Source organism: Cryptotermes secundus, unplaced genomic scaffold, assembly GCF_002891405.2.
Source record: "Cryptotermes secundus unplaced genomic scaffold, Csec_1.0 scaffold94, whole genome shotgun sequence".
In the NCBI taxonomy this organism is placed as follows: domain Eukaryota; kingdom Metazoa; phylum Arthropoda; class Insecta; order Blattodea; family Kalotermitidae; genus Cryptotermes; species Cryptotermes secundus.
The window spans coordinates 908,175-920,337 of NW_019737391.1; the positions used below are offsets into that span (position 1 = coordinate 908,175).

At 42.1% G+C, this 12,163-nt stretch overlaps 1 protein-coding gene across 4 annotated transcripts in view; it reads left to right on the top strand.

The window, feature by feature from the left end:
• LOC111870269 (putative epidermal cell surface receptor) overlaps window positions 1-12,163 on the top strand; it is a 133,614-nt gene that overhangs the window by 110,528 nt on the left and 10,923 nt on the right. For 3 of the 4 annotated variants that reach the window (XM_023862397.2, XM_023862400.2, XM_023862398.2), the window contains 6 exons: window positions 97-290; window positions 2,430-2,593; window positions 4,339-4,507; window positions 6,689-6,908; window positions 8,182-8,294; window positions 9,613-9,818. In XM_023862397.2, the coding sequence (XP_023718165.1) occupies window positions 97-290; window positions 2,430-2,593; window positions 4,339-4,507; window positions 6,689-6,908; window positions 8,182-8,294; window positions 9,613-9,818 (1,066 nt within the window). Of the gene's footprint in view, window positions 1-96; window positions 291-2,429; window positions 2,594-4,338; window positions 4,508-6,688; window positions 6,909-8,181; window positions 8,295-9,612; window positions 9,844-12,163 lie in introns of all 4 variants that reach the window. The other variant, XM_023862399.2, reaches the window with a different exon arrangement.

The window sequence follows — 12,163 nt, forward strand, 5'->3', positions numbered from 1 at the left end:
ATGGTGAGTGTTTCCCTTTATCTTTAGTTCATCCACGCAATAAACAAAATTTTCTTTCATATGTGTAAGGCTACAGGATTTGTGACCTGCTTACAGGAACAGCGATCCCTCGTCATGGAACCAGCAAGAACTGGCCCCTCCCGGTGATTTGATCGCCACACCGCAATTGGAGTTCGAACTCGGGGATCTTACTCCAGACACGGAGTACAAGATGAAGATAACGGTTATCCTGCGGGACCTACATAACTCCCCCACCAGCAAGATCCTCTCAGTGCACACCCCGCCTGCAGGTAGGTCTGTTTGTCAGCGTTCCATTGATCGGAGGCCGAGCATTGTGGAGCGAGAACGCAGTTCCACCCAAATTTATCCTCAAACCTTCCTGTGGCACGTTGCGTAGCAACCTTCGGTTGTCTATCTTCTGAAGCTTTTGAACACAATTTGAGATTGGGAAGTTAATTTAATGTACAGGGACTCTTTTAAATGTACCCGATTAGGGAAATTTGGAAATCTAATCAGACACGAATATTAATACGAAAAATGCAATACATTACAAACACTTTGATAGAGAAATATATAGAACTACATATTTAAAGTTATACAAAGCACTGGATAGAAATCGGTATAGCTCAGTCAGTATAGCGACAGATTACAGGATGGACGTCCAGGGTTCGATTCCCGACAGGAGTAAGACATTCTTCTCTACTCCAGACTGTCCAGACATGCTCTGGGGCCCACAAAGACTCCTACCCAATGAGTACGGGGGACTCTTTCCCTTGGGGTAAAGCGGCAGTGGCGCGAAGCTAACCACTCACCTCCATCTAGTGCCGATATCAAGAATGGTCGAGCTATACCTCTACTCCACTCTGTGTTTTCATGACGTGATGCTTAATTAATTAAGCACATAAACAAATTTATCTTTACCGTTATAAAATACTGATTATACAGTTGCTAGAATGTGAGATATGGGACTGTAGACACAAAGACAAAAATGATAAATAAAATAGTCACATAAAATCACCTGTGTAGATACAAAAAATTGGCAAAAGAACAAATGCCGAAATACGCGATGTACGAGACGTCCGTAATATAACTGAAGGCATTTTCCAAACTAAGAAATTCCTTCGAAACATCGAAAGATAATTGTTAAAAATAAATTTCGTCAAAAATACATAAATACAGTGGCATTAAAAGTTATGGGAAGACAATTATATTCACACTACCCTTTAAGGGGTGTTGTTGTTTAGAAGAAAATTTTCAGCAAATTTGAATATAATAGTACACATTTAAGTAGATCTGACCCTCCCGCAATTTTCTGCTCCTGGTTCTAATTACTAGCTAATATACAATGTTATACATACTGATCATGCATAACGATACAAGAACAACCCTTACTCCTTTATTTATAAAAGGAAAAATTGGAACAAAAAGACAAAAGAAAAAATTCTAAGATGGCATGCAAGTACGTGTAAATTCCAAGACGAAAATCAGGGAGAGTGATCCAGCTGGTAAGTTTCTTAATCAGTGGAAGCAAAAGAACAATCGAGTCCCTGAAACTACCACGTACTTGAAAAATCAAAGCTTCATTCTGATGTGATATTATTTTTAAGTACACAAACTTGTGTACTTGTGTGTGTAGCTTAGACGAATCACTGTTATCGCCTACACTTCTCTTCATAGATAAGCAAGTAGAAATATATAAATTTAACAACAATTATTGCATTCTCTTTTATACCCTCTACGCAAAAGACTAGGCTTGTTGGGCCAGGAAGGCATGCCAACTGTAATTGTACCTAAATTGAAGCATGTCCAGAAGTACCAGGAATATTTTCCTCGCCACTCTGTAGTAAATGAGAATACAGTAGGTCCACATTAAAGCTGCAATTCTGCTTGGTGGTAGGATGTCGCGGGATAATTGTCGGCCCTAAAGTCGACCATGCTGACAGGTTTTATCAAGAATCGGTAATAGTCTGCAGCCTGTCCGAGTTTCAAACAAACTGCCGCTCGAATATTGGAGTGTTGCCGTTACTCCTACCAGCTAGCCCAGAGCCCTTACAGACTCAAAGCAATAACAGAGAAGTAGACTGAGAAGGAAGAGAGGGATAGTACGGATTTGAAAAGAAAGAAGGATCAGGCGAAGATGGATGAAAAGAGGAGAGAAAGTTGAAACGGAAGGGAATAATAAGAAAAAAGAAAAATACGTTGAAAATAAAAAATGAAATGAGGAAAAGAAGAATGTGTTGTGGGATAGGAAGGAGAAGAAGGACAAGGAAAAGATAAGCGGAAGAAAAGTAGAAGGGGATGCAGAAGAATAGAGATACAATAACCTTCTTACTGATGGCTTGCTTTTGAAAGAATGAAAGACAAAAAAAAGTAAAATAAGTGTAAATTAATGTCAGGAATTACATGTATTAACAATATCTGTGCTGTAGCTACACCCACCACGACGCTGCCGCCGCAGATCCCCGTCGATGCAGCTCTCGCCGTTGTGGGACTGAATGCAACCTGGGCGAGACTAATGTGGCGTAAATTCTCCGAGTTCGAGCTCCAGTTTATTGACGGTGTGCAGCTCCGGTACAAGGAGAAAGACGGCAAGGTAAGTCACCTTACATTAATGTCACTCAGTGTATCCCAGCCAACGAACGGTTACTCCCCCCAGTTTTGCCTTCTCCTTTCCGACAAGTTGCAACCGTCTGCAAGCCCTGCAATGTTGATAAGGTTGACTCTGGTGTAGAGAAAGGAAAGCTTCATAACTTGTACTGTCACCATCACTCATGGAGCTGAACCTTTCTTGAGAAGCCGCCAATTGTGCAGCCACTCAAGAACTTCCCAGCATTTCATGGAACCCGAAGGCTCATTACCGTGTTCACAAGACCCCTCTACTGGTCCCTATCCTGAGTAAGAGCAATCAAATACATATCATCTTATCTTATTTCTCTAAGATCCATTTTAATATTGTCCATACACCTACGCCTTGGTCTTCCCGGTGGTCTCTTTCCATCTCGTTTTCCCACCAATATCCTACATGTATTCCTCTTCTCCCCAAATCGTGCTACATCTCTTGCCCATCTCATCCTCCTGATTTGATAATTCTAATTGTGCTTGAAGAAGAGTACAAGTTATGAATCTCCTCATTTTGCAGTTTTCTCCAACCTCCTGTCACTTCATCTCTTTTCGGTTAACTTGTACTTGTATTTGTACTGTTCACCAAATATTATTGAATGATTAAGTCATGGATGATAAGATAGGCATAACTTGTGGCACGTATGGGAGACGCGATAAATCCGTAAACATCTCTAGTCAGAGAAACAGAACGGAAAAGACTAGGGCGTGAGGGTGCGGACTGATTTCAACTGACTCAGGATAATGTCCGGTAGTGGGCAGCTGTGAACACTGGGAATGAGCCGTTGAGTTCCGTAAAAGGAAGATAACTTATTTACCAGCTAAAATTTTCTTAAGACCCAGGACCATGGCCTTATTTTCAAGTTATTTATTTACTTTGCTAGGTAGTTGCGTAAAGAGTTCGTTAGCCGCCTTCTTAGTTGTTTTTTTATTTTTAGGTTTTACTGCGTTCCTTTTGATAGCGTAGTTGGTTGAGGCATTATGCCACAAGCCGGAAGGTCGCGGGTTCAAATCTCAATGAGGTCACTGGATTTTTTCAATTGACCTAATATTTCCAGCGTCACTATGACCCTGGGGTCGACTCAGCCTCTAACAGAAATGAGTACCAAAACTATTCCTGGGCCTAAGGGGCGTTCGGCGCGTAGGGCTGACAACCTTGCCGCCATCTGTGAGCCGATTGTCTAGAAAATGTGGGAACCTCAACATCTCACAACCCTATGGGACTCCACGGCCTGTTACAAGGAAACCTTTACTTTTTTCTTTACTTACTGCGTTCCTTTGTTATGCAACCGCAAATGGGCCCATTTTTCCTGGCCCAGGTGATAAATGAGAACGGAGTATTAGGGGAAAGTTCTTTGGCAAAGGAAAACCGCAGTATTCGAAGCTATGGCAGCGTCTACACGAGCGTACAAAATGCGTCCGTTGTAACGAACGGACTTTGCTGAGGACACCACACAGATGCAGAATGCGGTACGTAGTTTTTTCTCTGCAATGGAGCCAGAAGAAAGCGTAGCATTCGCCTCTCTTGTTTATTTCTACAACGGACGTCACGAACTTAGTTACAACGAACGCATTTTGTGCGATCGTGTAGACGCTGCCTAAACCTGGCTCATTGACAATTTATTCATCACATATTTCTGTGTAATTGCTGCCTCTCTCTCGATTCTGCGTTGCCTCTTCAGCATTTTTAGTGCAGATTCTCCGGCCGATCTTTTGCAGGTTTACGCAGCCACCCCTCTGATTCACCGAGCAGTGACAAGCTACACGCTGGAAGATCTGCGCCCACACACGGATTACGAAGTGGGGATCTTCTTCATTCCTTTCCCTGGACAAAGCACTGAACTAACTGCTGAGCGCACAACCGAATTTACAACGGCTGACGTGCACGGTATGTGTTCCATATCTTTATAACGAGCACCTTGAATCGTCACACATCTCGGTACATATATAATTAGTATATATCCCCATAAGCAACTAGTTTAATAGCAGCAACTAAACTTTCTAGAGTTCGATTACTATGTGATGGAAGAAACCTGCACGAAGGAGGGCAATTGAACGGGAAACAAGATAGCGGGGTGAGTAAGCCCATTACGAGCAACTATAGGCCGGTGTCGCACTAGGATGCCATGGCAGCGACACCAACAGCGATGCCATGGCGTCCAGCTGCCAGAGGACGTCAATGGACTGACCTCAGACTGTCGTGTGATGTTGATTTGGCCTTTGCCTTCGTGACAGCGATGCCAGCAGCATTAGCACTTGGCATCTTGGTTGGCAGCGCTGCCAGCAGCATTAGCACTTGGTATATTAGTTGGCAACGCTGCCAGCAGCATTAGCACTTGGCATCTTGGTTGGCAGCGCTGCCAGCAGCATTAGCACTTGGCATCATGGTTGGCAGAGATGCCAGCGGCATTAGCACTTGGCATCTTGGTTGGCAGCGCTGCCAGACAGATGCCAGATGCGATATATGACTACTAAATTAATACATTGAGTTGGGCGAGATGCTGGTAGCTGCGCTATGGCCTTCCGTTGGCATCTTAATGCGATATCACCCATAACGCAGCAAGCAGATGCCAATAGCGAAGTGGGCTGTACTACCCCTCATATCTCCTGTAAGACAGACTCGTCAGTTCCGCCCACACACAAGTTTTCTTCTGTGCAAGTGCCATCATATTGCAATCGAGCTTTACTTTACATGTTTCGGCCATTACTGGCCATCACCAGGAGATATCGCCAAAACTATAAAGAAATTACCGCTTTACATACTTTGTTGTTTGAGCATAGGTTGCTGACATAATGTAGTAAAGAGAAGGGTAGTTGCAGAAATTGAGACTGCATATTTAAGAAAGTAAGTTTTGAATATCAAGAGTAACTGATTAAAAGAGCTAAGATAATTTAGAAAAAATTGTTCTGTATACAGATGTATGTATGACGGGGTTTCGTTTCTGTTGTTGGTTACGTAAAATACTTTATGGACTGTTACACGTGATGGACATCTACTATGTGTTTATTTGTTATCTAGTTTATTCGTAATCGTTCCTTCAGCCTCCTTGAATGTAATAATTCCTATGAACGATATATTCAGAAGAATATTGAAGAAAATGGCTACATTTTTAAGAAATGTATAGAATTAATTTGAAAGGGGTTCTAAGAAAATTGTGAAATTCGTAAGACAGAATACTTGGCTTCCGGGCCGTGAGTCAGGCCCGAAAGGTCCCGAAATCGAAATAGTAGTGCTAATTGGCAAACTATTCGGTTTACCTATCTTACACATTTTTTTTAATGCTAGTGAGATGGGACTAAGTCCCTTGTACTGCTGCCAATTCTGGCCTATTGTACCAGCCCCAGATGATAGGTGAGGGTGATTGGGGAGCAGTTGGTGGAATGAAGATTGACAGGGGAAACTGAAGTACTCGGAGAAAACCTGCCCCAGCGCCACTTTGTCCACCACAAATCCCACTTGACCAGACCCCGGATCGAACCTGGCCGCCGCGGTGGGAAGCCAGCGACTGACCGCTTGAGCTATGGCCCGGCCCTATCTTACACATTTACTATTGCTTTTGAAAACACTAAATTTTAAATAGCAACCAGGAATAAGTTCACCCGTCCATTTTATGTAACTATTTTCCCCTCAATTAGTGACGTCTGGAGCCTGAAACTGTCCTTTCTACATCAAACGTAGATCCTAACACCAAGTTAAATTGAAGTTTATTGTTTATACTGACTGACGAATAAGGTGACGTACTATTCGCAAAATACAATGAGAATGGTCAAATCGAAGAGGATACTGTGGGCAAGGCATGCAGAATGCATAGTAGAGACAGTGCATACAGGATTCTGGTGGTACAGCCAGAAAGAAAGTGCCACTAGGAAGACCTAAACATAGGTACGAAATTATTCTGAAAATAGATCTTAGAGAAAATGGTGGGGCGGTAGGGACTGGATTAATCTGGCCCAGTGGTGGGATCTTGTGAACAGTTTAATGAATATTCGGGTGCCATAAAATTTTGGAAATTCCTGAGCAGGTGAGTGACTGCTGGCATGGGGTTAGTTCGGTTCATTTTTGTTGCAGACCTGTACAAGTTCAATGTCACTCTGGATGTGCAGCACATAAAGTCTACTTCCGTCGAACTGTCGTGGAGTGGGGTACCGTACCCTGAAGACAAGTATGTCAACATCTTCAGGGCTATTTATCAGAGCGATGCAGGCAAGGAGGACTTCAGTACCTTCAAGGTTGCAAAGAGGGACTCACAGGCTAGAACGATCATTCAGGATCTGAAACCCGGCACAAGGTACTGAAACATTTTCTGTCTCATTTATACACTTTCAGACATTCTGTGAGGCCCTGCAATGCCATATAGAATCACCAATGTGGTCACATAAGCTTCCATTCAATTAAGTTTCCTAAATTATATCAATTGACCACGGCGTAGGTGGGTGGACAACATTAAAATGGATGTTAGAGAGATAAGATGGGATGGTATGGACTGGATTGATCTGTGTCAGGACAGGGACCAGTGGATGGCTCTTGTGAACACGGCAATAAACCTTCGGGTTCCATAAAATGCTGGGAAATCCTTGAGTAGCTGTAGAATTGTCGGCTCCTCAAGAAGGGCTCAGCTTCATGAGTAAGTATATAAGTAAGTAAGTGAGTAAGTAAATTATATCAATTGACGTCTATCCCTATTATATACAATTATTTACTCACTCCAGTTTTCTTTCTGCGTTTCTCCGTTTCCTACACCATTTCCAAGCATCCATATACGTGCATTCTCATATTTCATAAAGCAATTTTGTTGCTAGACAAATATTGGTATTTAAAGCGATCACAATATGGTATTACCATCAGCAGAATCTGGGGCTCGCAGAGCCATCAGAGAGTAAGGTATGTTGACTGGCCCCGTGGGGCTCAGAACCGAGAATCACTATTCTGGCAAGGACCAGCGGTAATTTAGCAGTCAGTCAGTCAGTCACTACAATCATAAATAATGCGAAGAATTGAGACAATATCCTCCTATTTTCGTAATTTAATTTTAATATTAATTTAATATATCAGTTTCTGCGTCGTCCGGTGCACTAATTTTCATGCGGGAACTGAGCACTTAAATTAAGGAGATATTTTACAGAACGCTGAAGCAATTATTTTAATACAACTTCCTTTAATAGAAGAACTGTAACGTTCACTAATATTTTATAACCATCGGCGAGAACATAAATGTATGCACATTACGTAAAAAATTGCATTTATATATCTAAAACATAAGGAATTTGGTTTAGCTAAAAATAATTAAATTTTAATTAAAAAGTAATTGAAAATTCTACAATAACAACATATAAGTACGCTGTATCTGAAGTTATTACAGCAGTGGGCATGAGGTGTAAATTATTCATTTTGACAAAAATAGATGATTACTAGAAAAATAACTAAATGTTTATTATTATTCATGTTTTTCTTCGACGAAAAGAGCTTTTTATGACAGTTCCTAATGTGTTAAGTAGCGCAAGGGGCCTGCTACGTGTACTCGCTCTGTTTACTGATATTTCAACACTCTGTATTTCTTTCAGGTATCGGCTCTGGTTAGAAGTATACCTTACAAACGGCAAGATTAAAAAATCTAATGTACAAGATTTTATGACAAAACCTGGAGCGGTTTCCTCAGTCGGAGCGACACAGCAAGGTCAGTCACTAAACCTTTCCCAATTTTACTTGTTTAACTCCACCAGTAGGCCGCTTTATTTCGGACTTCCGGCGAACCAATCTGTCCAGTTATTACGGAAGCCTGTAACCTGCTGCTCCACTGTTCCACATTCATCATCATCATCTACCATCCGAGGCTGGTACAATAGGCCAATTATTGGCCGACGTACCAAGTGGACTCTAGTCTCACCCAAACCTAAGAAACTAAACTAACTGACGTTCTATTCAATGGGTACCGGGGGCTGTTTCCCCAGGGATATTATGATCCATGCGTGAAACTAGCCATTTAATCCATCTATTGTTGTAGTTAATAATACACTTATCTTTACTTACACGCCTTCTGTTGTACATCTTAACGGCGTGGTACTTAAACTCAGATAATCGTTTAGTTTCTCCATAATTATTTAAAAAGTAATGCTTGCTACGTGATTTTTATTTTGAGGACTAGATGACTTATAAATATACCACTTTAGATAGTACGAGTACACTCAACTTAAATTTGTACGTGTCTGATATGAAATCGAAGGCAGTAAATAGAATTTCTTGTTAGTGTAACATTCAGTAGAGCTTAACTCTTTTCTATAAATTTAAATTAAAGTTGAAGAAAGCAGTCTTCTGGGATTTGGCACCGTGTATATGTGGTGTTAACCGACGTTTCGGAGGAACGTATCGCCCCCATCTTCAGTGTTGAAGAAAAAGTATAAGTAAATCTGCAAGCGACAAGCAGACTTCAGTCTGCTTTACCGTGTCTCACGGTGTTGTCGCTTGCAGATTTACTTATACTTTTTCTTCAACCCTGAAGATGGGGGCGATACGTTCCTCCGAAACGTCGGTTAACACCACATATACACGGTGCCAAATCCCAGAAGACTGCTTTCTTCATAGTCACCGCCGTGAAAGCCTCAAATCTTACATACATTAAAGTTGGCAGCGCTATAGCTCAAGCGGTTAGTCGCTGGCTTCCCACCGCGGCGGCCCGGGTTCGATCCCGGGGTCTGGTCAAGTGGGATTTGTGGTGGACAAAGTGGCGCTGGGGCAGGTTTTCTCCGAGTACTTCGGTTTCCTCTGCCAATCTTCATTCCACCAATTGCTCCACAATCACCCTCACCTATCATCTGGGGCTGGTACAATAGGCCAGAAGTGGTCGCAGTATGAGGGACTTAGTCCCACCCCATTAACAATAAAAAATACTGTATTATTACGTGTATTCTTATGCGCTCTTGACTGGTTACCACATTACCAGTTAGAGTGTGCTTGTACGTAAACACGTTTTCAACGTCTTGTACTGATTGTTTCAGGGAAGTTGAAGGGCGTGGACCCAGAGCCCTTAGTGGAGACAGCAGACTATTACGGGCCACTGGTGGCAGTGGCCATCATCGCAGCCTTGGCCATCGTGGCCACTCTCATCCTGTTACTCATCCTCATGAGGAAGCATGGCCACAATAAAGCGGCAATCTCAACGACCCGCAAGAGTCAGTCAGCCTACGACAATCCGTCTTACAAGGTAGAAATCCAGCAAGAGACTATGGGTACGCCACTGTCATAGTTTCTTAAGTTACGTTCACGGTAATGGCATAGACAGGGCTACATCAGTTTCGTGATGACTGAAAATTTTGATAAAATTGCTCCTCTAGTCTGCTTGGAGTTCGAGAGAGACCCGACCCAAATCTCACTCGACTCTTACAATAAACTTGGAGTTCTACTACTGCAGAGTTAGCAATTGATTTACTTCAGTGCCGCTAAATGTAGAACTTCTAAGTTCACAGAACCACGGAGAATAATATAATTCTGCCTGTTGTTCTGTATGGGTATGAAACTTGGTCCCTGACATTAAGGGAGGAACATGGACTGAGGGTGTTTGGAGAACAAAGTGTTGAGGAGAATATTTGGACCGAAGAGAGATGAAGTGACAGGAGGTTCATAACTTATACGCTTCTCCAAGTATAATTAGAATGATGAAGTGAAGTAGGAGGAGGTGTGCAGGGCATGTAGCACGAATGGAAGAGAGGAGAAATGCATACAGGTTATTAGTGGGAAAGCCAGAAGGAAGGAGACCACTAGGAAGACCAAGGCGTAGTTGGATGGACAATATTAAAAAGGATCTCAGAGACATAGGATGGAATGGTATGGATTGGATTGATCTGGCTCGGGATAGGTACTAGTGTAGGGCTCTTGTGAACACGGCAATGAACCTTCGGGTCCCATAAAATTCTGGGAAGTTCTTGAGTAGCTGCACAATTGGCAGCTTCTCAAGAATGGCTCAGCTCCATGAGCGAGTGAGTGAGTGAGAGTGAATTCTGTGTAGGATTTTGGGTTCTCACAGCGGTGGTTATGAAGTGTTCTATATTCTGGTATATAACGACATAAATTTTAACGGAATACGTGACATTATATCCCGGAAGATGGAATTCCTCACGAAGAATGCTATTTTCCGAGATATAGCCCGATGTAGCCTGGCAGAAATAGACCACCATTTTGGAAGAACCTATTGCCACCTCCTTCAGATTTGAAGAGCAAGCCAAACAAGCAATTAAAAACATGCAAGAAGCATTTGAACATTCCAGAAGGCTGCACACTTCACAGTAATCTTCATCAGAACCTAAAATCCAACACAGAAATGTGGTTACCACATTCTCACTTCAACGAAGCCTTGCCGTCATAAAAAATTTGCACTGGAAATTTTTCAAATCCCATAGAAACAAATCCAGACTACCTCCTCATTATCCAATCAATATAATCTTTACTATTAATAGAAGATGAACTCTAATCTGAAGTAAAGGAACCCACTAAGTGTATTCTTCGTGGTTTTGTGCAGCTTCTTTCATATTCATATATTCCTTTTGTGTCTTTTTCAGTTCTAGAGATATAATTTGTTTCTAAAAATATATATCTCTGCTTGGGGGGTACGCGGCAGCCTAATTGGTTGAGGCACTACCCTACAAGCCGGAAGGTCGCGGGTATGAATCCGGATGTCATTTGATTTTTCAATTGGCTTAATCCTTCCAGTCGTACTATGGTTCTGGGGTCGAATCAGCCACTAACATAAATGAGTACCATGAATCTTTCTGGGGGTATAGGGCAGCCGGAGCGTAAAACTGATAATTTCGCCTCCATCTGTGAGCCAATTGCCTAGAAAATTTGGGAACCTCAACATCTCACAATCCTATGGACCTCCATGGCCTGTTACAGGGATACCTTTACCTTTTTATATATTTGCTTTTTCAGGCGTTCTGTAACGTAAGATAATCGGGCAAATGGCGTCTGCAGAGATTTGCAAAGATCCTGGTGTCTGGAAGAACCAGTTTTGACAAACCGCGCAGTGACCTTACATTGCAACGAAGGCCAACTAGTATTTTAATATTTCACAACCGATATTAATGGTTCGGCCACACAGAGCGCTACGCTACGTACGCTGTGAACACTCTGAGACATAGGGAACATAGCGTACGTAGCGTATGGAAGTCTGTATGGCCAGTCACATTGGCAATAAAGGGAGATATTTTTCTGTTCGTATAGCGAACATGGCGTAGGTAGCGTGCGTCGCGTACGTAGCGCTCTGTGTGGCCGAAACTTTAGACTCGTATATTTTCTATACATGGACCCGATAACAGTAAATGTCAGTGCGAAAAATCCATGGGAAGACACTTCAAGCCTCTAACAGTTTGTCTATGCCATCACTGTGAATGAGACCTTGTAATTTTCTCCCATGAAATAGCTTATATTTAATTGTACCTTTTTATGAAACAATACTGAAATGAAGAAGCGCAATTCCATTAGCAATGTTAGAGTATAATTTGAATCTGTTTAAATTTGATTAGGTATATATGTTAAAGCTAAGTTATCTCTTTT